This window comes from Onychomys torridus, chromosome 9 (assembly GCF_903995425.1).
Source record: "Onychomys torridus chromosome 9, mOncTor1.1, whole genome shotgun sequence".
Lineage (NCBI taxonomy): Eukaryota > Metazoa > Chordata > Mammalia > Rodentia > Cricetidae > Onychomys > Onychomys torridus.
This window is the reverse complement of record NC_050451.1, coordinates 33,885,777-33,913,428: the sequence shown is the minus strand read 5'-3', so window position 1 is coordinate 33,913,428 and position 27,652 is coordinate 33,885,777. Positions and strand designations below refer to the sequence as shown.

The window sequence follows — 27,652 nt, the reverse complement described above, 5'->3', positions numbered from 1 at the left end:
TTAAATAGTATAGTATTATACTTAGTTTTAAAAAAAATCCCTCTTCCCTACCCTTATTATTACTTATCCTTTTCAGAATTCACTTTTTTACAAAGCAGGCTTCAGAGGGAACTGAGAGCCATGCTGATGTGTTCCTTGCATCACACTGTAATTTATAGGTTGTCTTTGGGGGTGAAATAACTTTTTGAAAGGCAGCCTCTCAGTCTGTAGTCCTGAATGAAACTTACTATGTAGACCAGGCTTGCCTCAAACTCACAGAGATCTGTCTGCCTCTGCCTCTGCCTCCTGAGTGCTGGGATTAAAGGTCATGTTCTACCACACACAGCAACATTCTTAAAATAATAATGTTTGGGGATAAATGTTTGACTTTTCATCTTACATCACGATTTTCATCTTATATTCTTTTTTTTTTCTCTCAGAGTTGAGGACCAAACCCAGGTCCTTGTGCTTGCAAGGCAAGCGCTCCACCACTGAGCTAAATCCCCAACCCCCATCTTATATTCTTACTCTCTAACTTTTTTGGGGGGTTTCTGGTCAAGAAAGGGTTTCTCTGTGTAGTTTTGGTGCCTGTCCTGGATCTTACTCTGTAGACCAGGCTGGCTCTGCCTCCCGAGTGCTGGGATTAAAGGCATGTGCCACCACCACCCGACTTCTCTAACTTTTAATTGCAAGAAATTTCAATCATACTCAAAAATAAAAGTGTTCTGAAACTCATGTACTTATCTAGTCTTTTAGTACCAATACTCATCTATATTTGCCAAATAACATTTTAGTCTATGACCCAAATATTAAATACCATTTTATTTTATGCTTAAATGATTCCAATCACCTGTCTAAATATGACAAATCAGGTTTGGTAGTGTCCTTCCTTTCCGTCCCTGAAACTGGAGAATGGAGGCAAAAGGATTTGAAGGTCAAGGGCTTTGTGCTAACCTGTCAGATGAGGGGAGGGAGGATGATAAACAGTTTTCTATCCAAATATTTCATGGTAGAAGCCAGAGGGATGCCTCAGAGCTTAAGGTCAGGAGCTGCTCTTGCAGATGACCTGGACTCAGTTCCCTGCACCCATGGCCCTCACAGCAGCCTGTAAATCCATCTCTCACCTTCACAGTACTGTGTGCCTGTGATGCACACATACACATACGTTAAAAATAAATAAATAAATTTAAATAAAGTACGGTATTTCCCAGGGTTTGCAATGATGATTGAATTATTTCTTATCATTATCCACATCGTATATGCTTTTGCATTTTTTGTGTCTCTAGGTGATTGTGATATTCTGCTTTTACCCTTTTGATAGTTTACTACTGTCCTTACTTTAGAGAATTACCTAGGTTCTAATGCTATTAAAAAATGGGGTGATACCATGCAGTGTTAAATAATATAAACATCTGATAGTTGACGTATTTTGTTTGAATGTTATAAAATGCTATTTTAGCAGCAGTGATAGTTGTTATCAAATAAAATTTTGTTATCTGTTATACCATTCATAATTTGTCATTTTTGATGTTTTAAGCAACATTATTCATTAAATAATGATCATTTTCTGTGTCCTGAAAGCTAAGATACACTAGTAAATAAAAACAAGTTCCTGATGTAATGAACCTAATATTTTTGTTAGGGAGAAGATAATATAATAGATAATATAATCGTTGTAAACATGAGTAGAATAAGTGATAAGAGCAGGGAGACGGAAGGATCAACAGGTTGTCCTCTAACTTCCACACCTTTGCAGTGTACAAACACACACCAATAAATGCAAAACAAGAAAGACTCCCTCATTGATTTATCTGTCTGTCTGTCTGTCTGTCTGTCTGTGTACACAGAGGAAGGTATTGAGTCCCTCAGGCTGGAGTGAACCACCGTTTTCAGGTCAGCCAGCTTGCTGGGTGCTCGGATCTAAACTCCTGTCCCTATGATTTTCTATCAGTCACACTTAACTGCTGAGCCATCCCTTGGGGGTGTTAACTAAAAAATGATAAGGAATAAGGACAAGAAGAGCATGCGAATATTAAATTAAAGGAAACATTTTAGAGCATAACTATTTCATTGAGGAGGTTTGGTCTGAATAAAGAGTTTAAAGATGAGTAAGTAAAGACATGCACAGTATCCACCGACCCTATCCAGTAAAGCAATGCTTGCTGAAGGAGAGCGTACTTGCCAAGCTTCAGAATCCTTGCAATACAAAGTTCAATGTGGTTGGACCTAAATATTACTGTTACAAGGCAGTCCCAGTGGCTTTGAGCTCTAGAAGAGCCTTTTCTAGGCTTCTGTGGACTTTGCTTCTTGCTGAATGGGGAGCATTGTAGAGTTTTGAGCAGATGAATGGCATGCTTTCATGTTTTTAAAGGATGAGGATATCTGCATGTACCTAGAGCTGATAGCAAGGAGGTTAGGAAACTGTTGTGATCCTGTTAACAAGGTGGAGGAGCATGGATGGATAGCCAGAGTGGAATTTAGGGAAAGCAGTTGAAATCTAGGAACAGTTTAAAGGTAAAGCTCAGAGGCTTTTCCATTGAACTAAATGTGCACTGTGTCTAACACCCCCACTTCCTGTATGATCTTATTACATGAAATAGCAAAAGAAATCCTTATGTACATTTGATAAGTTGATGTTCTTTATAATTTACTGGCATCCTATTACAGTCTGACTAAAATTTATATCCTTACTGTACCAACAAGGCCCACATAATCTAGAACCCCTTTTTTTTCCAGTTCATTTTTGTCTTTCGTTGCCTGTGCTGCTTTTCAGTTATTTTAATGTGAAAGTCCTATCTGACTTTGAAGAAAGAGGAACACCATCTCTTCGTTCAGGAACTTCCTTAAACTCATTCTGCTTCTTCTATCTACATATTTACATATTTTATGTCTACCTTACCTTTCTTGGCCCCTTTCCTGCATCATCCTTAGCTGTTAGTTTTCCTAAAAGCTTGGTAGTTTTTACCCATTTTTGTGATTGATGGGGTTTGGGTTTTGTTTTGTTTGTTTTACATTGATTTGTGTGTTGGGAAGGGTGGTTATTCGCATGTCATGGTACACGTGTGACAGTGGGAGGCTAACTTATAGGGACAAATGTTTTCCTGTCTCAGGGATTAAACTCAGGCCCTCATTAGCAGACAGCTGCTTCACCTGCTGAGCCATTTCTCAGGCCCTGTGGTTATGCTGTGAGGTAAGGTAAAGTTGTGTAAGCCAGGCTGGCCCTGGATTCTCAGCAGTGCTGTGCCTCAGCCTCCTAAGTGGTGTGGCCACCAGGCATGCCTCACTAAGCCTGGCTTTTGTCTGTTTGTTCGCTTGTTTCTTTGCTTTTTCTGGTATTTAGAATCTCCATGACATAAGGAAGGCACTTGGTAGTGTGTGTTCCTATGACAACACTGTGCCTAACCCTAGAACACTTCCTATAAATGTCATCGGATTGACTTGACTGACTAAATTAATGAACAAATGAACAAACAAAATATTTACATTGCATCCAGAATTGCAGTCCAGGACATCCTCTGTAACTTGGATGCCAGTTCAGCCTTGTGTTTTTGCTGATCTCTTTTCTTCACTAGTCATTTCGTATTACTATAGTCAAATGGTCATGAGTGACACTCATCACAAGAATATTTGTTCATTCAAATCCCCTCTATTATTATTGGCTAGAGAGACAAATCCTAAATTTTAGAAACTAGCTTTCTTTACACAGTCATGCTGTGAGGAAACGTGTCAAAGGAAATGTATAACCGGAGCTTTGCGTGTGCCCCATTCTCACCCCAGTTATCCCTTGAAGCTATAATCCCAAAGGAAGGGAAGCAAAAGGAGAAATCCATGGTGTGAATTCAGGTTGCTACTGTAAGTGTTCAAGAAGGGACTCTGTTACCATGGCAACAAATGCATGAATTTCAAGTGGAAAATTTTCAGCATATGTGATTGATAAAATTGTGGCATCCTGATTCTTTCTATTATAGGATTATTCTTTATCAACTTAAAATGTTCTGAACACCCCTACTGAAATTAATTTTTAAAAAAGTTTTTTTTTTTCCACATTTGTGCCATGCCTCATAGGAAGTCAGAGGACATCTTGTAGGACTTTGTTTCTCCCTATTTGTGGATCCCAGGGATTAAACTCAGATCATCAGACTTGGTACTAAGTACCTTTACACTCTGAGCCATCTTGTCGGTCCTCAAATCAATTTACATTTCTGTAATACTGTTTTGTTATGATTTATTATACTTGACAGTTATATTCAAGAATACCCTCATAAATATACTGTGCCCAAAGTCAAATATTTGGATTGGTTTCTGTCACTGGGGAGATGGCTCAGTGGGTAAAGTGCTTGCTATGGAAGCATCAGGACCTGAATTTGGATTCCCAGCACCTGCATAAAAGCCAGGCAGCATGCTTCTTTAACCCAGTGGATCCCTGCAGCTTACTTGCCATTTTAGCTGAAATGGCAAGCTCGGGATCAGTCAGAGACCCTGTCTCAAAAACTAAAGCGAAGAGTAATAGAGGAAGGCACTCCATCAAGTTCTAGCCTCCACATGTGTACACGTGCGGAAAGCACAACCATGCACTCATGTTCACACATGTATACTATACACACACACACACACACACACACACACACACACACACAGAGAGAGAGAGAGAGAGAGAGAGAGAGAGAGAGAGAGAGAGTATTCAAAAATATTACTTTACTAATCTATATTAGATATTTGCTAAATAAAATGATTAATACTTTAATGTATTGGGTATTCTTGATAATAGAAAATGACTTGGCACTATACATTTCCTTGTCATAAATGCTTTCTAACTCCAGTTCAGGAAAGCCGTTAAGTCTTAAGTGCTCTGTCATATTTACAGGCTTTTATAGTAGAAGAGAGCAGCAGTCAGCAATGATGATAGAAAACGATGGCAGGTAGGCTTAAAACACCATAAAGCACAGGCGATTGTGTGTAATGCCTCGAATTGAATCCTTTTTGAATGAAATGATCAGCCATATGTGCCACTCTTATGGACCCTGTAAGAAGAGGAGAAATGTGCCCTAATGCTAACTGTGCATGAAATTGCAGTGTTAGGAGATATTGACCAGATGTTTCAATCTCAACAAATAGCTTGTTATGTGACTGAGTGAAAATATCTTTTGCTGCTTTGATCACATGCACCTTGAAGGAAGGGGTAATTTAATAGAGGCTGTCATAGTTCATCATCGTCAATAAACTTTGACTTGACCTTTGCCTCATGTTTCTGATGTTGCTGCTGATAGGTGTTGATGAGCAGATGTTTACTGCCTAAAGCATGCTAGAAATAGTAAAGGAGAAGGATGTGTCTCGGTGTGTTTCTTGCTCCTGGGTTGCTAGTTACCTGCTTCCTTGGATTTTGTAGGATTTCTGGGCAGACGCATCTTAGTGACATCTTTACTTCAAAAGACCACATGTTTTTTCTCTAAAGGTTTCTCTATCTCCTCTCCTTACCAACATAGTTTCAGTTTGCCATCATGGGTTTTTATGGTGATTTATCTTTTGTAAAGTATATCTTTCTGCATTTTATGTAGCATGGTAGATCCCTAAAACATCATTGTAATTTCCTAGTGCATATGGTTAAGGACAAGACGGCTAGACAGTGAGTTACCCATGCAAAGTCACATAGTTACTTCTTCCTAGGCCTGTTGTACACTCTGTGTCTGATAGCACCCTTCCATGGTGCTTTTCTTTTAAAAAGAAATTACAATTTTTATTTTTTTTACTCCTCTCTCATACATTACATTACATTCAGACTGCAGTTTCCCCTCCCTCCACTCTTCCCAGTCTCCCACTCCCACCTCTCCTCTCCCTCAGATTCACTTCTCCTCCATTTCCTTCAGAAAAAATCAGGTCTTCCAGGAAGTCAACTAAACATGGCATAACAAGTTACAATAAGACTAGGTACATACCATCGTATTCAGTCTGGTAGGAGGAAAGGGGTTGCACGCACAGGCGAAAGTGAGAGGCACCCCCACTCTCTCTGTCGGTCGTCCCACAAGAATACCAAGCTAAACAACCATGACATGTTTGCAGAGGACCTAACGTGGACATTCAGTCTCTGGGAGCTTCTATGAGACCTGCTTAGTTGATGCCGTGGGCCGTGTTTTCTTGGTGTCCTAGACCCCTGTCTACTACAGTTCTTCCTCCCTTCTTCTCTTCAGCTCATGTAAATCTTTTCATCTCTTATTATTTTTGATTATGTGTAGGTGGGGTATGTGCACGCTAGTGTAGGTGGCTGCCGAGGCCAATGGTGTCAAATCCCATGGACTTGAGTTCAGTGTGGTTGGGAGCTGCCTAATGTGAGTGCTGGGAACCTAACCTGTGTCCTGGAAAAGCAGTATATGCTTCTTCAACCTCATGATGTCATCATCGATTCTCAACCTTCTGGGGGTCAAGCAACCCTTTCACAGGAGTCACCTAAGACCATTGGAACATAGATATTTGTGTTATGATTCATAACAGTAGCAAAATTACAGCAGTATTTTTAAATGAAATTAAATAACTTTTGGTAAAATTATTTTCCTTGTTAATATTTTTCAGTCCTGCCTGTAACCTTGTTTGAACAGGAAAAAAAAAAAAAAAAAAATCCTTCCTACTGTTTTTGTGTTATATGCATGTTCCCTCTGTCTCCATATTACTTGTGCCTATGGCCTGGTCCCTGTTAGTAATTATATGCAGTCTATAATTCCTCTTCTGAAAAATGCCAAAGTTAAACACCCAGTGTCTGGGTAAGAATTAACTCAGTGGGTTATTCTTACAGCATTTACCATATAAGTCTAATGACATGAGTTCAATTCTCAGAACCCACAGAAAGATAGGAGATAACTGAATGCCCACAGTTGGCCTCTGACCTCCACACATGTGTACGTACAAACACACAAGCACACCATGCACACACAGAATAATAAATAACAGTGGTGTTAATGATACTGATAGTAGGACTAAAACAGTAGTAATTAAAATAATGAATAAAATTTATTCTATTGACTTCTATTGCTGGATTCTGTACTGAACCCTAAATCTATACTGAACCCTGTAAAGTAGTTATAGTATTGATGATATCTCCAAATATAGCACATTCAATATACTTTGTGTTCTGTAGAAAACAAAACAAAACTGGTTTTTAAAAAGAAATAGAAATACTCTATGTGTGTGTGTGTGCACGCACGCCTGTATGCACATTTGTGAACATGCATGTGATTATTTGGGTATGGGTCTTTGAGTGTGCCCTTCCTATGATGTGCAGAGGAAGGTCAGAGACTAGCTTTCAGTAGAATTCTACTAAGGTTTCTGGGAATTAAGCACAAGACTTGAACAGTAAGTACCTACTTTAACTGCCGAATTAACTTCACACAGGAGCCATTTAACCAGCTCCAATACTGTTTTTTTTATAGAAGAAATTAAATATTTTTAGTATAAGAATGTGTCTTTACAGTTTACAGTTTTGTATTGAAATGTATTTTAGATTTTTTTTGTTCCACCATCCTCTATCAACCTCTCCACTCTTTCTCCTATCTCTCTTTTTCCTTTAAAAACCTGTGTGCCCCGATTCTTCAGTACCATTGAGGCCGGGAGCGCTTTCCTTCCTGTTTTCTACATTCTGCTTGAGGCCTCTAACAAAACATGTTTACAAAAGGGATTTATTCAATGTAAGTGTCATAAGGCAGGGAGGAAATGATGGCTGATGAAGCAGTTATTGACAAATGTGACTGTTTTTTACAATGTTTGGTGAAAAGTTAAAAGTCGTTGGAAGATGATAAAAGGACAAAGGAGTTTGAACAAAAGGCATCTATCTGTGTTCCTCTCGGTGTCCCTCATCTTCAGAGACTTGGGTGTTACGTTCTTCTTGTCATAAGGGATGCACCTTTCACTTGAGGGAAAAATAAAAATTTCTTTCCTGCCATTATTTCTCAAATTCCTTCATCTTAAAATACTCACCGTGCCAGTGCTGTGTCATGGAATGCCCTGTTGTGACTCTGGCCACTGTGTGCCAACTCAGAGCTGCTCATATCTCCTGGGTTTTGATCAGCCACTTGTTTGTATTGTTTGTATGCATATCTTGTATGATAAGCAGTAGGGTATGTTTGTCTGTGGTTTCTGTGTATTCTTAAGCTAAATGCTTTCTGAAGCGATAACCCCATCTTTCCTGTTCATTCACTTACTATTTGTTGATTGTTAACTACACAGAAAGTACCAGACAGTCATTTAGATTTGGAAATGCAAACGATAGGTCTTTCAACGAAGCCAAGAAAGTGTGTTAAATCGGAAAATATAATTAACTAAAACTAATTTATGATAATAATGAATGCTGTGGCATTATCTAACATCAGCACACAGTATAGAGGTTGGACAGAATTTACTTCTGAAAATGAGATATAAATGTTAGGAATGCAGCTTAGTACTACATACACTGTGGAATTGTACACATATGTCATCCCAGAACTTGGGAAGTGAAGAATCTACTAGTCTAGTCATCCTTGGTTGCATAGGGAGTTCCAGGCCAACCTAGGATACAAGAGATATGAGAAGGTAGGAGGGGAGAAAGAGGGAGGGAGGGACGGACGGACGGACAGACGGAGGGAGGTAGAAGGAGTTCTAAATTGGAAGAATTGGGCGGGCAGCTGAATGGAGTGCTGCTTAAGGGATGGTTCTGTTGTGAAGCTGCATGGGTTACAGGTCATGCTTTGTTGAGGAGAAGACATTGTAGAAAGCTCCCTCAAAATACAGTAGACTGAGGAAACACAAAGCTGAAGGCAGGGGAATAACTCAGAGGTCTTTTGCAGTTGGTTGTAGTACCTCTAGAGGATAGGGTTTAAGACGTCAGTTGGTATAGATTTGTTTTTGAGGCATTAAAAATGTCCTGGAGTTCATTGGTCAAGATGGTTACACAACCTTTCCATACACAGGGTGAGCGCTATGGTCTATCGACATGTTTAAGAAGACCCCCTGCTGAGCGCCCCCCCCCCCCCCCCCCCCCCCCCGCTCTCATTCCAGTTGCTCTTCTCCATTTGATAGGTGCTTATTGTTATTTCCCAGTTTTTACATTCCATGTTCTTTTCAGCTGAGCTTTTAAGTTTTCCTGGAGTGCCTCCCTGGTTTTTCTGTCATAAAATTTCCTGTCTCTGGCTTATCTTTCAATTATTTTAGTATCGAGGTGTCATTCTTCATCATTTAATTATGACTGAAATTAAAGCATGTGGCATGATCTTAAAAGTGATAGCTCTCAGGCACCACTGGCAGTTATATTGTCCTGTATATTGCAGTTGGGAGAAGAGACAATTCATCTGAAAGGTAAAGTTAATATTAATAGAAATCTTTGAATAGGTTGTTAAAGACTCGTAGTGTGTAGCTTAATATGCCATTTATTCAGCAACTATTTAAATTCAGGTGTAAATTTACTCTGTCTGATTCCTTGCATTAATAGTCATCGGCTTTTATAATCTCACTCATTTGCTGAGAAACCTCCATGTGCTTTATTACACCTGCAGACTATGCTTACACTTTGTAAAGTGACATTTAATTATCCTGCCTAGGCCTATATTTCCCACTAGATTTTTCTTTCCTATAGAGGTGCTCTGTTATTACACTTCTGATATTCCTTTGGTTATCTTTTTTATTAGTTCTGGCTAACATGTGCTCTTGTTTCCGAAGCTGTGCTCTTGTAGGCCCCCTGTGATCCTGCAACAAACCCACACCAAGTCCCCTGGATGTTTTTGTGAGACTCACATACAACTGCTGCACTAACAAGGCCCCTTCCATAGGATGGTCAAGGGTAGCTCAATGACATCTGTCATACACAAGAACCACTCCTCCAGATCTTTTCCTTTTAGTGTTAGACTGCCACATTGCTTTCAGTGACTTCACAGGTACTTTGCAAAGACAAATTTATTTGCAATTTCTGTGATTAAAAGGCAGTATGCAAAAGTCAAGGTCAGGTAATGAGTGAACATGCTGATGATGAGTCTGGGTCTGAGGCTGTGGGAGTTTGTAGTGCCCAAGAGATACTCACTTAGAAAAATTAGTATTTTTGGTTGGAACTAGCTACTTAATGAAGAATTTCTTTTGTTCTGAGAACACCATAATAATATTCATAAAACACACTGTGTGTTATGTTTTTACATGCCTTTCTTTGAAGTCCATTTTCGTCAGTTCCAAAAATTTTTGTCAGTTCCAAGCATATCTTTTACAGACCATTGTTGATGTCATATATCCTCAGAAACGTTTTCTGATCCCTTCTGTAGTAGTATTTGCTCTGCCCATGATCTTGGGTTATAAGGCCTAAGGAGGCCATGCTTCCTGCCATTGTGCGTGACTTCTTATAAGCTAGCTCCTATAGTTTAACTCAGCCCATAACTATTAAACTATATATCACCATGTGTTCCGTGGCTTTACCTGGATCCCATTACATGTTGTTCCTAGGATGGCGGTCTGACATCTCTCCACTCCACCTTTCTCTTTCCTGTCCCTGTCCTTGGATTTCCCGCCTGCCTCTAAGGTGCCTTGTCATAGGCCAAAACAGCTTATTTATTAACCCATGGGAACAACATATATTCACAGCATACAGAAAGACATCCCCCAGCAACCGTCGTTGTAATTAATGCCTCTCCTGGGTGTTTTCTAGGAATATTTTGCAGTTTCTATTCTTATTTAAGTTGAATTAAACTAATTCAGGTATTTATACCAATAATGACTACTTAGGCATTTTTGATTTTTACAGTATCCACAAGTGCATACATTTTATAATTGAAGATTAATGTAGTCTTTAGCAGCATTGATATCTTTCAGAGTGATATACTTACCTCCTTTTGCCTGTCTAGTTCCTTTTCCATATTTCATTGATTATAGAATCAGCCCTTTAATTCCCTTATGTATCCTATTGAGGTGTTGGTTGAGATTGCATTCAAACTGTATGTCATTATTGTGCTTCCTTCTTTGGGAGACACAAACTTCTATTCCCCCAAATAGAACACCAGTCAATGCCAGATCAAAGTAATGATTCCATCAAAGTACTCTTTGATAAACCAGTGAGTTTATGGGGCTTATTTGCAAGAGCAGGATGAGGGTTACTTCAGGAAGTGTCACTGAAAAGTCCCACTCAGTGTAGATGACAGCCTCCCAAAAGCTACAGAGTGAGAGAAATTAATCTTCCACATTCTGTGCCCTTTTAGCACAGCGGTCCTCAACTTTCCTAAAGCTGCCACAGTTGAGTGAAGTTCCTCGTGTTGTGCTAACCCCCAATCACAAAATCATTTTTGTTGCTACTTCATAAGTATAATTTTGCTACTGTTACAGATTGTGTTGTAAATATCTGATATGCAGGATATCTGATATGTGACCCTTATGAAAGGGTTGTTTGAACCCCAAATGGGTTGTGACCCACAGGTCTAGAACCACTGCTTTAGTATCTCTAGAGACTGTGCTGCCAAAGGGATAAAGAGATGTACCACCATGTTTACTTTCATGTTTTTCATTTGAGAGTATTTATGTAGAACCCTTATTTTTTTTAAAGATTTATTTACTTATTATTTATACACAGTGTTCTGCTTGCTTGCATGTAGCTGAATGAACACCAGAAGAGGGCACCAGATCTCATTACAGATGGTAGTGAGCCACCATGTGGTTGCTGGGAATTGAACTCATGACCTCTGGAAGAGCAGTCAGTACTCTTAACCTCTGAGCCATCTCTCCAGCCCAAATCCTTATTTCTTATATTGCTGAAACATATACAGGTTACATGTAGCCAGAATTTTTATTACTATTTATTTAAATTTTTTCAATTTACATACCAACCACAGTTTTCCATTCCATCCCTTCTCCTGTTCCCCCCACCCATTCCCCCCTGCCCAGTCCAACCCCGCATTCACTCCTCCAAAAGGGTAAGGCCTCCCATGGGGAATCAACAAAGCCTGGTACATTCAGGTGAGGCAAGACCAAGCCCCTCACCTCCACATCAAATATGTAGCCAGAATTTTAAGAGTCACTATAAATTTTAGCTTACTGTTAAATTTTTCATAATTTTTTCCTTCGTTTCTTTCAGAGCTTATTGGTATGCACTAATTTCAGTGGGAGTGCCAGGCTTCTCGTTCCCTGAAACAGGGCATAGGATGACGTCAGGGCCCATTGGGGTCCTCATAGCTCCCTTCTGTCAGAGGTCACAGGCTTGCCTTGCCTGTTGTCTAGTATCAGAAGCTTCTGTACTTGCACCTTTCTGGTGTTGTGTTCTAATTGCCGTAGCACCAAGGGTAATTTCTCCACATCCTCAACAATGCTTATTTTCTACTCTTTTCATAGTGACATTCAAGATCAGTATTAAATAACATCTGATTGTGCTTTTGATTTTTTTCTTTGCTGGATGACCAGTGCTGTTGAGCATCTCATGTGCTCATTGGCCATTTGGGTGATTAGAAACAGATGTTCAACACCTTTGGCCATATTTCAGTCAGGTTATTTGTTTCATTGTGGTGTTGTAGAAGTTTCTTAGGTATTATTGATACTAACCTCTCATCAGATGTACAATTGCCCTTTTACTTTATTGACTTCCGTTTGCTATTCAGTAGGTCTCAAGTTTGTTGTACTCAGTTATTTTCTTTTGCTTTATTTGACTTGTTTTGTTATAATTCCTTAGAAAACATTGACAAATTCAGTGTCTGAAAGCTTCCCCAGGATATTTTTACTTCTAAGTTTTCTTTCTCTTAAAACTTTCCTAGTTTCAAAGATATGCTAGAAAATAGTCTACACACATGGATCTGTTTGGTTTGGGGTTTTGTTGCTATGCCGGAGATCGAAACATTTGGCTTTATCCAAGGCCTTGCAAGTACCTACCACTAAGCCACATTCACAGGCCATAGTTTCTAAGATTGGGTTTTCTTGTGGAATTTAGGCCGGTTTTGAACTCATTCTGTATCCCAAGATGGCCTCCCAAGCCCCAACTGGAGCCTCTACCTCCCATGTGCTAGAATTACTTTGATGGACTATTCTCTAAACCCTTCCTTGTTTTTGTGTGTGTTTTGGTGTTTCTGTCAGACAGGTTCCTCTAGTTTATTCAACAAGTCTTCTGTACATAGACTTTGTTTGTAGCTTTATTTCATTTTAGATAAAATACAAATGCTTACATCTGTAGCGTTGTATGTTCATTTTAAGGCTCAATCTCTTTAAATAGGACTCCTTGTCATCAGGCAGTTAGCTTATGCCGCTTCTGCATCTTTCTTTATCTTTTTTTTATGTCCTCATTCCTTTGCCCCTCAAATGTATGTGTGTACATATGTAATTATATATATATATATATGTGTGTGTGTGTGTATGTATACAATTTATACTCATTTGAAAATATATTTATCAAAATATATGTTGGTGCTTTTTATTTTAAAATTTTATTTGCATTTTATCTATATGAGTGTTCTGCCTTTATATAATAAGCATGTAAATACCCATGGAGGTCAGAAGAAGTCATTGGGTACATTGGAACTAGAACTATAGGCAGTTGTGAGCTGCAACATGGGTGTTGAGAATTGAACCTGGGCTCTTAGCAAGTGTTCTTAACTCCTGAACCATCTCTCTAGCCCCTATGCTAGTGCTTTTTTTTTTTTTTTAAACTTAATATACAAAGAATTTTAACAACTATATTTGGAACAAAGAGAGATGATCTCTTTAAAATCACTAATAAAAGATGAGAAGCCTCAGGAACTTGAGCTAATTTAAAGAGTTCAAATCAGTGAAAACCATGCATATTAAAAGAAATCCATGATGAATCATTTACAACAAAAATACTTAAGTTTACAAGAATCACTTTAATGACATGATAAGATATTTGTAGTTAGAATTTTAACATTTCTATCTTTAAAAAAATTAATATTCATACATGTATATAATGTTTTTGCATCAAATCCTCCCATCCCTCCCCAGCTCACTACCGCCTCTCGTGCTCACTCTCACTTCATGTGCTCTCTCTCTGTCTCTGTCTCTCTCTGTCTCTGTCTCTCTCTGTCTCTGTCTCTCTCTTGTCTCTCCCTGTCTCTCTCTCTTGTCTCTGTCTCTCTCTGTCTCTGTCTCTCTCTGTCTCTCTGTCTCTGTCTCTCTCTGTCTCTCTGTCTCTGTCTCTCTCTGTTTCTCCCTGTGTGTGTCTCTCTGTCTCTGTCTCTCTCTGTCTCTGTCTGTCTCTGTCTCTCTCTGTCTCTGTGTCTCTCTGTCTCTCTCTCTCTCTGTCTCTCTGTCTCTGTCTCTCTCTGTCTCTGTCTCTCTCTGTCTCTGTATCTCTCTTGTCTCTGTCTCTCTGTCTCTCTGTCTCTGTCTCTCTCTGTCTCTCTCTGTCTCTCTGTCTCTGTCCCTCTCTGTCTCTCTGTCTCTCTCTGTCTCTCTGTCTCTGTCTCTCTCTTCTGTATGAGCAAAAGTATAGGACCGTGTATCTGCCAGAACATGGGTAGCCTCTCAGAGCCAGCATTTCTAAAGAATGCTGACTTTTCCAACTCCAGCATCAATCAGTTGCCAATGGGTCCTCAAATAGGGATAGGGCTTCATGAGCCCCTCCCTTATCAGTTCTGTGATTTGGGCAGGTTTCAGCTCCTGCTCATCGTATTCACCCAGTAATAGCCACAGTGAGTGTTTGTGTGCAACAATCCTCTCATCTCATGTAAATACTGTTCCTCCGTGGAGATTCACTGTCCTTTCATCCTCAGTCATCCCTGGGCTGTGAGATAATGGCTATGATATAGATGGCTTATTTTGAGCTGTGCATGCCACAATATCTTATTCTCTATCTGTTGACTTAATTAATTGCCATGTACTTCAAAAAGTAGCTTCTGTGATGAAAGCTCAGAAGTCCACCCTCAGTCCAGAACTGAACACTTTTCTTCATGTTTGGAGTGGGGAATGGGGAGTAAGACAGAGTCTCATAGGACCTCATACAGATTTGCAAAGTAGCCAAGACTGGACATTTAACTCCTGATTCTCCTGCCTCCATCTCCCAGGTGTTGGAATTTCAGGCATAAACCACCATGCTCAGCCATAATTTTTGACATTTATCATTTTAATGGTATTAAGCATGAGTATGCTTTAGCATAATTTATGGATGAATTATTTCAAGAAATATAAAAATATTGGTTATAACAGCTGGTATATATTGCTTATTGTATCATAGGTACGATGCTCAGCTTTGCATATGCATTTACCTATGTTATTTAAAACTTAATCTTCAGCTACCTTATAAAGCATGTTTTTATCATTTCCCCATTTTCCAGATGAGTGAAATAAGCTGTGGAAAGGTTAAGCGATGCCAAGATGGTAGCTCATATCTATAATCCCAGAATTAAAGAGGCTGAGACAGGAACACTGCTATGAATTTTAGGTTAGCCTGTGTTCTACAGTAAGTTCTTGGCCAGCCTGGGCTACAATGTGAGACCGGTGTAACAACAAAAAAATTTTAAGGGAAAAAAAAGGTTGAAAGATCAAGTGATATGTTAATAATAACACAACTAATCAGGGGCAAACATTTTATCAAAACTGTCTTCAAAGTGAATTCTGTATTTTTCCATGAAATTGCTATGCTTGCTCATTTTATTGGCACTTAACTTTATTTTCATGTAAACAGCCAGCATTTGATTTAAAGTCTGTATAACCTGAGCTTCTGAATTCTAATGTACTGTTTTCTATGTGTACCCACTAAACTCACTACATCTATTCTCATGTAGAATAAGATGTGTATGGCTGTTTGGCCAAGGTTCTTATCCTAAGCAGTAGTTCAGTGTTGAAGTTCCAGTCACCGCCATCACAAAGCATGCCTTTCTGGCTAGCATCCATAGAAGAGTCCTGCATTATCTGTTCTGTTTCTGACCCATTCAGTCATTTATGTTCTTGCTTTTCAGTGGATGATTCAGGAGCCACACAAAGCAGCAACGTTCTTTGGATGCATTGGGATAGACAAATTTGGGGAGATCTTGAAGCGTAAAGCTGCTGAAGCACATGTGGATGCTCATTACTACGAGCAGAATGAGCAGCCAACAGGAACCTGTGCTGCCTGCATCACTGGTGGCAACAGGTAAGTCATTATCAACCAGAACACCCTATCCTCAGAGCTGTGTAAACATTGACAAAACCTGAATTAAAGTTTGAAATAAACTTCACGTTAATAATCATTTCTAATGTTCAGTAAACTCTTCTTCTTTGTGTTATTTTTTACCTTAATGTGTTGAATTTTTTTACTATTTAAGAATGTCATACATATGTACAATATTTTTGATAAAATCTACTCCCATATTCCCCCAGCACACAATTTCTGCCTCTAAACTTCTTGCATTTTGTTTTGTTGTTATAGATGCAGATGAAATCTTACACATGTTTTTTGTTTGTTTTGGTTTGGTTTGGTTTTGGTTTGTTTGTTTGTTTGTTCGTTTGATTTTCGAGACAGGGTTTCTCTGTGTAGCTTCGTGCCTTTCCTGGGACTCACTTGGTAGCCCAGGCTGGCCTCGAACTCACAGAGATCCGCCTGGCTCTGCCTCCCGAGTGCTGGGATTAAAGGCGTGCACCACCACCTCCCGGCTTGTTTTGTTTTTTAATAGTTTTTCAAGACAGGGTTTCTCTGCGTATCCCTGGCCATCCTGGAACTTACTGTGTAGAGCAGGCTGGCCTTGAATTCAGAGATCCACCTGCCTCTGCCTCCCGAGTGCTGGGATTAAAGGTGTATGCCACCACCACCCAGCCTGGCACATTGTTTATAAGTTTAGATTTCTTTTTAATTTTATGTGTGTGAGTGCTTTGCCCGTGTGTATATATGTACACCATATGTGTACTTGGTACCAGTATTGGTCAGGAGAGGGTGTCCAATCCCTTAGAACTGGAATTACAATTGGTTGTAAACTACTGTATGTGTGATGAGAACCCAAATCCTAGGTCCTCTGTAAGTGCAACGAGTGCTCTTAATGGCTGAGCCTTCTTTCCAGCCCAGTGTGTTCTGTGTTTAAGTCCACTAAGAACACTTAGTGCTGCTTGCATGTGCACCGAGTGGGCCTAGCTACTGCAACATGGATGTCAGGGACCACATCCCAGAAGAAAACTCACTTCCTCCCCCAGTAGCCATCAGTTGCCAATGGCATCTGAGCTAAGGCTAGGACTTTATGGATCCATTACCAACCCATTCTTCAACTGTGGCTGATTTGATCTTGCTCAGGTCAGATGCATACAGTTATAACCACTGTGAGTTCATATATGCATCAACTCTGCTGTTTTTAGCAAATAATGTTTTTTCATAGACGTCTGATACCTCTGGCTCTTAAAGCCTTTCTACCCCTCTTCCTTGATGATCCCTGAGCCTCTGGGAGGTTGAGGTAATTCTATTTAAAACCTTTTCTATATGTACATATTTTTGGAACTTCCCTATATTCCTTCCTCCACTAAGCTCTCCCATCCTCTGTCCTACTTGGCCCTTCCTGTTCCATTATTCTCCATCCCCACTCTCTACCACCTGCATCTTACCCTTTTCCCTTGACCCACCTCCCCCAGTTTGCTGACTTCTATGGGTACTTCAGTTTAAGCAGACACAAAAATATTCAGTGCTAGCATCCACATATGAGAGATAACATGCAGTGTTTGTCTTTCTGAGTCTGTATTACCTCACTCAGAATGACTGTTTCCAGCTCCATCCTTTTACCTGTAAATTTCCTATTTTTTCTTTTTTCTTTTTTTTTTTTTTTTTTTACAGCTGAACAATACAACACATTGTCATCATCCACTCATCAGTTGGCGACATTAAGCTGTGTCCATTTACTGGCTGTTTTGTATAGGCCAGTGATGAGCATGGATGAGCAAGTAGCTCTGTCATAGGATATGGAGTTCTTTAAGAATGTATCATGTGGTAGAGCTACTTCTGGCTCTTTGAAGAATTCCCACAGTGGCTGCACCACTTTGTATGCCCAACATTGGATAATTATTCTGCTTTCCCTGCATCCATACCAGCACTTCTTGGACTTGTTGTTTTTTTATTATTTTTTATCTTAGTCATTGTCACCAATGTAATTATTTTATTTACTTTATTTGAGACAGCATCTTACACTGTCCTCAAACTCTTAGCAGACTTTCCACCAGGAGTGAGCTTTCAGGCCCTTCTTCCTTTTGTTTTTTTTGTTTGTTTGTTTGGTTGGTTTTTTTTTTTGTTTTTTTGGGTTTTTTTTTTCGGTTTTTCGAGACAGGATTTCTCTGTGTAGCTTTGCGCCTTTCCTGGAACTCACTCTGTAGCCCAGGCTGGCCTCGAACTCACAGAGATCCACCTGCCTCTGCCTCCCAAGTGCTGGGATTAAATGCGTGTGCCGCCACCACCACCTGGCTTCTATTTGTTATTTTTGAATAAAATTTTTTTTATTTATTTATGTGTTGTGGTGATGTGTTCGTATGATATATGTGCGTACCATGCACACATGTAGGAGCCCGAGGATGGCTCTGTGAAGTTGTTTCTCTCTTACTGCCTTTGTATGGTTTCCCAGGATTGAACTTGGTCACCAGGTGTGCATCATCAGACAAGCTCCTTTAGCTACTGGGCCATCTCACAGGCCTGCTTTTTGTGTTCTTAAGTTTGTTTTTGTTAGACCTTCTTTGAAATTCATAAGGGATATTGCAGTGAAAGCTTGAGATTGTCTAATATAATCTCTACCTTGTATAATGAGACTTGGGAAAAGAAAATGGTTTGGGGGGGTTACATCTTGCAATTTGCTGAACTTGCATTAGAAAAGAAAGAATTATCTTGTCAGCATAACCTGATAACAGAATATCAAAATCTGCTTTAGAAGCTTGTGTGCCACATAGCTTCCACCAATATTAAACACCACTAGTCTTGATAATGCACCATTCAGTCAGCAACCAAGCCAAGTCATAGCTCATGCCTGTACAATTGCAACATTTAAGAGGCCAAAAGAGGAAAATCACGAGTTTGCTATCCAGGATGAGTTACACAATTGGATCCTGCATGTGGAGTATGGAGACGGGAGTGGTGGTGGAGGAAGACACACACACACACACACACACACACACACACGTTTTTATTACATTTCAGAAGTCTTTATTGTTCAGATAGCAAAATGGCACCACACTACAGCAATGTGAGCCCCTGGGGTCCCTCTACAACAGACGGTCATTGGCACTACTGTTCTTGAAATCAACAGAAAGCAAAAGACACTCAGGAAAAGAAACAGGGGTCAAGCAACCAGAGCAGGTCACAGGGCTGTAGAGTGACTAAATATGACATTTTCCACAGTAAAATATGCTATATTAAAACAAATCAGAAAGGCGCAGATGGTGCATGCCACGGGTTGAGGGCTGCCTGCTGTCACTTTTCCAGTTAGACATGGAAAGGACTAAAATGAGTAGCTCTTCATTTTACATCTTGCCATGAGCTGCTTTCAAACCCTTTTCAAAATCTTGGATATGTAGCAGAAAGATCCAAACATACCCCACAAGCATATGAGCCTAGTCCCTAGTGGGAAAGTCCCCCAGCCTGGGCCACAAAGTAGAAAAGTTCATAGAGCTGGTAGTTGGTATTGTTAGTCTCAGCCCTCCTGTCTGCCAACTTTACTTAGAAAATTCTTCTTCATATGAACATCTGATATATCTCTCAGGGCCTCCCATGCATTGGTTTTATTTTCTTATTGTTTTATAGCTGTGCAGGTATTCCTGTAGTTACACATACACTTCTAATATTATTATCACCACATCTCCTTTGCCTGGGAAAGACAAAATCACTGTCTTTGTTAGGGTTTTATAAAATCCTCAGAATTTACCTCCTTTAAATTTTGACCTACAAATTTTGCATTCTTTGTACATGGTTTGATTTGTCTGATTTTTGAGACAGGGTCTGTAGATACAGCTCTGGCTGGACTGGAATTTGCTTAATAGACTTAACCAATATCAAACTTAAATCTGTCCTTATACTATCCTCCCACAGTGTCAAGATTATAGGTGTACCATGCCTGGCTATGTTCTCTATACTCAGAAATACGTAATTTGCCCTCCATTCTTTGTGCTGTTTTTCAATCCTGGTCCATTCCTTTGCTAGTAAGGTTTTTTCCAAGTTAACATAAGCTAGAGTCATTTGGTCAAAGGGGAACTTAAATTGAGGAAACTGCTTCCGCCAAATGAACCTGTAGACCTGTCCATGGGGCATTTTCCTGATTAATGATTGATGTGAGGGAACCCTGCCCACTATGGGCAGTACCACCCCAGGCAGGTGGTCCTGAGTTATATAGAAAGCTAGCAAAGCAATCTATGAGAAGCAAGCTTGTAAGCAGTGTTTCTCCATGGTCTCTGTATCAGCTCCTGCCTCCAGGTTCCAAACCTCTTGAGCTTCTGTCCTGCCTTCCCTCAGTGATAGATGGTGACCGGGAAGTGTAAGCAATGTAAACCCTTTTCTCCCCAAATTGTTCTTGTTTGTGGTGTTAATCATAGCAAATTGAAAGAAAGTTAAGACAATCAATCCCCTTTCTGACCTTCTTTATTTTGGTTTTTGGCTTGCCTCCAGCAGAATCATATTAGGACCTGACACAATTCAGTGTGCTGACAATCAGTGTGGGCAATAGTCATAAAAGATCTAACACAGAACTTTCAAGAATAATTAGGGAACAAAAGTAATTTTCAGACTTTTATTGTGTTTTGTTTGTTTTATTTATGAATAGGAGAACTTGATAATTTTCAGGTCTCAATTAAATTATTCATTATTCAAACTAAGGTTTATATATCCAGCTATCCACTGTTCAAATGTACTTGTTGGAGCTTTGCCTCTTACAGTTTTCCTAAAAGAAATTTTATTCTTCAAGTGTGTTTTTCCCATTAATGATAAATGGATCAAATTTTCCTCTGACATCACAAAGACTAGAATAAAATTGCTAAGTTGTCTTTATATACTAAGTTACTATTTTAAAGAACAAATATTTGGTCCTACAGATGTCAAAAACTCAATTTGTCCACCACTGTTATGGCCTTGGTGACCCACATTATTCGTGGCAGTAGGGCTGGGAATGGAGCACAGTTAGTAGAGCATTGTACTGGTGTGCACAAATCCTTGGGTTCTATGCCCAGCACTGCATAAACATGATGTGGCAGCCCATGTCTGTAATCCTAGCACCCAGGAGGTGGACAGAAGGATAAGAAGTTTAGTGCCATCCTCTGCTACATCGTACATTCAAACTCAGCCTGGGATACATGAGACCTAGTCTGGAATTTAAGAGAAAAGATGTGAGAACTCTGAAATGGTCATGGGGAACAGGGGACTCTAATTCATAATACAAATGCTGGAGCTTGGCAGAATGGGTAGATTTTTCTTTTAGGCAGCTTCTGGTAAGTAAAACTTAGAACTCAAATATAGTTTTGTGATTAAAATAAAAGTTAACATGAAAGTGTTTTAATGAAAAATCCCTACGTCATGCTTAGGTTGTTTTATATGTGAGCAGTGGGTTCAGTCTCTGGCACCAGACAAGAGGAATGGTACTGCTGCTTTATGTTTGTGGTTTGTATTTGAGTGTATTCTTGAGATTCCTCATATTTTCCTACTTTTGTTGTAATATAAACAGATGTGTCATTCAGGAATAAATTAACATGGATGAATGGAAAATTGTTTTGGAAGAGTAACTTTTCTTGTAGATAGAGGAGCTAAGTATCTCCAAAGTCCCAAACGATGAGGTCATTTTTCTAAAAGCCTTAATTGTTGCTGTTTTAATTTTTTTAAATAGAGAAAAAATGCCAACTAATTTATAAATCTTAGGTCTGAATGAAGAAGGATTTATAATTATGTGAAATATAAATAATTTTTTATTTCGTTAAATTTAATTGTTGGGTTAAAACTAAGCAATTTCAGTGGCACTTAAAACCAGATTTTAAATTTAGTATGCTGTTTAAATTTTCCACCTATAAAATAACCCTGTCCAGAAGTTTTTAGCTACAGGACTTGGTTCTAATTGATTCCAGTCCTTAAAATGTAATAGTTGCAAATTTATTCCTCACAGTAAATATGATCTATGTTTATATGTATATTTTATGAAATCAATCCCATATTGGACTCTTAAAGCATTAAATTAAATAGTCAATTATAGTCTGTTGGTCATATTTTTATAAAGATATTTTTCTACCATAAAAATGAAATTTTGGTTTATATAGATTTCCTATTTCAGAATGACCTAGTAGCAGCCTATTTCTTAACTGCATTTTGAACTGTATTAATATATAAAACCTGTATTATTATATAATATAAAAATAAACCTTATTTTGGAGTTAAAAAGAAACTCATATACCAACCTTAGAATTTTAGGTAGTGCTTAGGCTGGTTACCTTGTCTCTTCATCTCCCTATCTGCAATACCAGCTTTTGAAGAATTTGTTCATTTCTGTATAAAATAACTGGCAAGTTTTTTAATCTTTATAAGTAAAACATATTTCCTACTTCTTGGGTTTTTAGGTCCCTTGTTGCTAACCTTGCTGCTGCCAATTGTTACAAAAAGGAAAAGCATCTTGATCTGGAGAAGAACTGGATGCTGGTGGAGAAGGCCAGAGTGTACTACATAGCCGTAAGTGCTACTCCACATTTGGAGCCATAGTCACATGATAGATGATAGCTGTGCGCTGATACCTGCTCAGAACATAACAAGATAATGTACCTCTGGCAAGCGTATGCTCAATTCACTATCACACAATAGAAATAATCTTTATGGATCTGTGCTGTGTGTTAAAACCTTCAAACCTACTGCTTTAGAGATAGTCCAAATAACTTCTCAGTCACACAGAATCCTATTAACTCAGTTCATGAGATCTTTTGAAATAGTTTTACTAACACATTTTTTAGCAACGTACCATTAATGATATGAACATTGTGGAAAACAGTAGTAATGTAAGTATGTAATATAAGCGCTACTAACAGTTTGAGTTTATTTGCCTAAAAAGTACCGTAATTGCTATTTATCCCATAGTAATTAGCATGATACCTTTTCATTTAATATTCCAGAAATACTGATTGTGACAGATCTCTTAAATTTGGAAATAAGGCAGCATATAATTTAAGTTCCCTGACATAAAAATAATTGGTTAAGAATTAACTTCTAAGGTACACTAAAGACTCTCTGGAATTAACCACCCCACGATTACCTCCCTGTTCCATGAGTTTGACATGGCCTCTCAAACAGGAGTGTATACCTGTTACTAAGTAGCAGGATCTCATGGCATACACAGTGTTGTTACTAAGTAGCAGGATCTCATGGCATACACAGTGTTGATCAAACAGGAGTGTACACTTGTTACTAAGTAGCAGGATCTCATGGCATACACAGTGTTGTTACTAAGTAGCAGGATCATGGCATACACAGTGTTGTTACTAAGTAGCAGGATCTCATGGCATACACAGTGTTGATCAAACAGGAGTGTACACCTGTTACTAAGTAGCAGGATCTCATGGCATGCACAGTGTTGATCAAACAGGAGTGTACACTTGTTACTAAGTAGCAGGATCTCATGGCATACACAGTGTTGATCAAACAGGAGTGTATACCTGTTACTAAGTAGCAGGATCTCATGGCATACACAGTGTTGGTCAAACAGGAGTGTACACTTGTTACTAAGTAGCAGGATCTCATGGCATACACAGTGTTGATCAAACAGGTGTGTACACTTGTTACTAAGTAGCAGGATCTCGTGGCATACACAGTGTTGATCAAACAGGAGTGTACACTTGTTACTATGTAGCAGGATCTCGTGGCATACACAGTGTTGGTCAAACAGGAGTGTATACCTGTTACTAAGTAGCAGGATCTCATGGCATACACAGTGTTGATCAAACAGGAGTGTACACCTGTTACTAAGTAGCAGGATCTCATGTCATACACAGTGTTGGTCAAACAGTTGCTGCCTTTCCGTCTGAGCTGTGTGCAACAGCTGGTAGGGCATGTATGAAATCAATTATCCTGTAGATGTATGCTTATTGAAAATATAATTATTTATTTCAGTCTAGTGTTAAAGTCTCCTACAGCATGTTTATGTGCATTGCTGTGGGCTTTACAATATTGTTATTGATTTCTCTGTAAAGTAGTTCCTACCCCTTTATAACTGTCTCATAAATGCTTACAGTGGGGTTACATAATGGAAAGTCATACTATGTCTTCAGCCAGTATGTGAAAAGCCATTTCTAGAATTCAAGATCTTTATTATTTCATTTTATTCCCTTTCTTTAAATGGCTTAATTTTCCTTTAAGGTTTCAACAGTGTGTTTTTGTAGTTTGGTTATTTTTATTTGTTTGCAACAGGATCTCACTAGGCAGCCCAGGCTGGCTGCAAACTCTTAGGATCTTTCTAACTTGGCCTCCCAAGTGCTTGGACTATAAGTATGCATCATGCCAGTGTGTCATTTAACTGCTATTTCAAGTCTTTGGGTGTATAAAATTATGCTTTTCAAATTTAAAATTTAGCATAATATATGTGTATTATTTGACTACTAAACTGAAAGTGTATTCTATTGTAAAATATTTTAACCTGTAAATTACAGTTCTCTGTATTTCAGTCTCATAATAGAATTCCATGTATCAAGTAGTATCAAGTAGAATGTGCACCTACTTGGAAGCACAATGATTTGATAAGTGTACGAGTAGCATAATGATTATACAGTGGACTGGATCTAGTTAACCTTTAGTGAATGGTGGGACTGTTGCAGAAGGACTGAAGACCCAACATGTGAACAACTCATTACTTTTGTTTTTAAAATGATATTCTGATCCTCTACAATGATATATTTGTTTGTATTGAGGGATGGGGTGTGTTTGTGTGTGCATGTGCACATAACTGCCACATAGCCTGCTTGGGGGTTAGAAGACAACTTGCCGGAATCAGTTCTCCCCTTCCACTGTTGGTTCCTGGCATCCAACTCAGGTTGTTGGATTTGGGGGCAAGCACCTTTTCCTGCTGAGCCATCTGTCTGGCCTAACAAGTCATTCTTTTAATGATTATATAGCATAACACTTCTAGATAAACAGTGAATAAAAGTTAAAGGTACTAGTTATACAAAAGTATAGTTCAATATAAGTTGTACAGGCATTGATTCTGGTCAAAGTAATATAATTTTGATTACTTTTAAGCTCTGTATATTATATTTAACCAAAAGAACTATCACAGTGGATTGCTGCTCAATCTGATTGTAGCTATTCATTCTTAGTGTTACTCTATGTTTGCAAGACCTTTGTATTGCCAGGCAAACCTATCTCTGTTCATATATCGATTTATTTCTCAAAAAGAGGATATTTATTTGTATTCTGTCTCTCTCTTCCCCTCCTTCCTTCCCTTCCTCCCACCTTACTCACTTGCTTTTCATATTGTCTTACTTTGTGACACAAGGTGGCCTGAAATTCACTGTGTAGCCTGGATTAGCCTTGAACTCAAGGTGATCTTAGTTCAGTCTCCCAAGTACTGGAATTACAGCTGGGAGCCACAATACCCGGATACCATTTTTGTTTTTATGTAGCCCTCTAACTTTCTGTATAGCTGAGGCTGACCTTGCACTCCTGATCTCCTGCCTCCATAGTGGAGATTGTAAGTATGTGCACCATGCCCAATTTGAAGACTCTTTTCATATACGCGGAGTGCTGTACTTTTTAAGGGACATTCAATAGATACTTAAAATGTAGAGTTGAGTTTCTGACCCATTTATTTATTTATTTATTCATTCATTCATTCATTCATTAATTCATTCATTCATTTATTTATTTATTATTTTTGTGGAGCCGAGGATCGAACCCAGTGCCTTGTTCTTGCTAGGCAAGCACTCTACCACTGAGCTAAATTCCCAACCCCCTGACCCATTTATTATTGTGCATTGTTTATCTTTAGTAATATACTTTGCCTTGGAATCTATTGTCTACTGTTAATGTAGCCAGTTCACTATTTTTTTAAAGAATTATTTATTTTTTATGTACATGTATAGATGTATCTGTTTGAGCATGTGCTGTATGTGTATGGGTTCCATGGAGTCCAGGAAAGGCCTTAGCGTCGGGCAGAGTTAGTTACACAAGTCCGTGAACCACCTGACATGGTATTGGGAACAGCAGACATTCTTATCTCCTAAGACAGCTCTTAGCTCCACCTCTTTGATTCGTTTAGTAGTATCACCGGATGCCTTTTCTTCTCTTTCACTTTTGACACTCTTCTAAAGGGCATTTCTTAGGCAGTGGTGGCGCACGCCTTTAATATCAGCACTTGGGAGGCAGAGGCAGGCGGATCTCTGTGAGTTCGAGGCCAGCCTAGTCTACAGAGTGAGTCCCAAGACAGGCACCAAAACTACACAGAGAAACCCTGTCTCGAAAAACCAAAACACAAAAATAAGGAATTAAATAGTGAGTAATAAAGCATGCATTTAGTCATGTAACTGCCATTCCATTGTCCTTCATTCTCTTTCCTTAGAGTCGGGTCCATTTGGGATCATTTTCCTTCAGACTCAGAGGGCATTCTTTGACAATTCCTGTTATTTGTTATTTGGACATATTGGTCATAAATGCTTTTAACTTTCAGGTTTGAAAACATCTTTGTTTTATGTTTAGCTGTGAATAGTATTTTTACCACCCATAGTTTTGGCTTGCCAAATTTGTTTTCTTTTGATTTCTTTGATTTCCTGAAAGCCACTGCCCATTCTCTTCTTCCTTGACTTACTCTTGATGAGATATCTGTCATCTTTGCTTGGTTACTCCTCATTCAGCATCTCCCACCTCCCCTTACTCCTGATAGTTTTCATTTATTCCTGGTTTTGAATGGTTTTATGATGGCATCCTAGTTTATCCTTCATGTGTCTTGGCTTGAAATTTACTTAACATTCTTGAGGTCCAGCATTGGATTTTGTTTCATGTCTGTGGTTTTTTCAGCCATTGGTTCTTCAGATTTTTTTTTAACCTGCCTTCAAACATTAGATAGTGTTTCAGAGTTCACTGCCATTCCTTCTTTCTTTAAATTCGTTTTTCTATTTGTCTTTTACTTTAACTACTTTGTTGTATGGTTCCTCCTAGTTCAATAGTGTTTTCTTCTATGGTATCTAAAATCTCATTAATTTATTTGGTGTATTTTAATTCTCAGTGGTGTTTTCACATCTGAAAACTGGGTTGAGATTTGTACTTTTTGCCTGTCTTTGCTTAACTTTAAAACATACAAAGCATGGCTTCTCTACCTGCATATCAGATATTTACATTTTAATTCATGATAGTAGTAAAATTGCAGTTAAATAGCAACAAAAATAATTTTATTGTTGTGGGTCACCACAACATGAGGAACTGTATTGAAGGGACACAGCATTACGATGGTTGAGAACCGCTGATAAAAAATATAGTTCAAATAATTTTCATGACATTCTCTGTTAACTTTAACACATATATCATTTCTAAGACACTTTGAGTCCTTGCTTTATCCCTCCTTAATAGTAATTTTTTTGTCAGTTTCATATTTGCCTAATAATTGTTATCTATCTATAGTGGAAACACACATACCCCCCCTCCTTTTTTTTTTTTTTTTTTTTTTTTTTTGGTGGTGAATGTTTTTTGTGTCAGTGTAAATCTTCTCAAGGTTTATTCTGGGCTAAAGTTATTTGTAACAAGTACTGTGCTTTGGAAATTTACTCTTAGGATTTTTTTTAGGTCAGTCCAGAATAGTACTTATTTATGACATTG

The 27,652-nt window shown here is 38.7% G+C and overlaps 1 protein-coding gene across 1 annotated transcript in view; it reads left to right on the top strand.

The window, feature by feature from the left end:
- Adk (adenosine kinase) overlaps positions 1–27,652 on the top strand; it is a 418,246-nt gene that overhangs the window by 181,629 nt on the left and 208,965 nt on the right. Inside the window, exons 5-6 of the mRNA XM_036199883.1 lie at positions 15,861–16,033; positions 22,426–22,534. Coding sequence (XP_036055776.1) covers positions 15,861–16,033; positions 22,426–22,534 — 282 coding nt within the window. The remainder of the gene's footprint in view (positions 1–15,860; positions 16,034–22,425; positions 22,535–27,652) is intronic.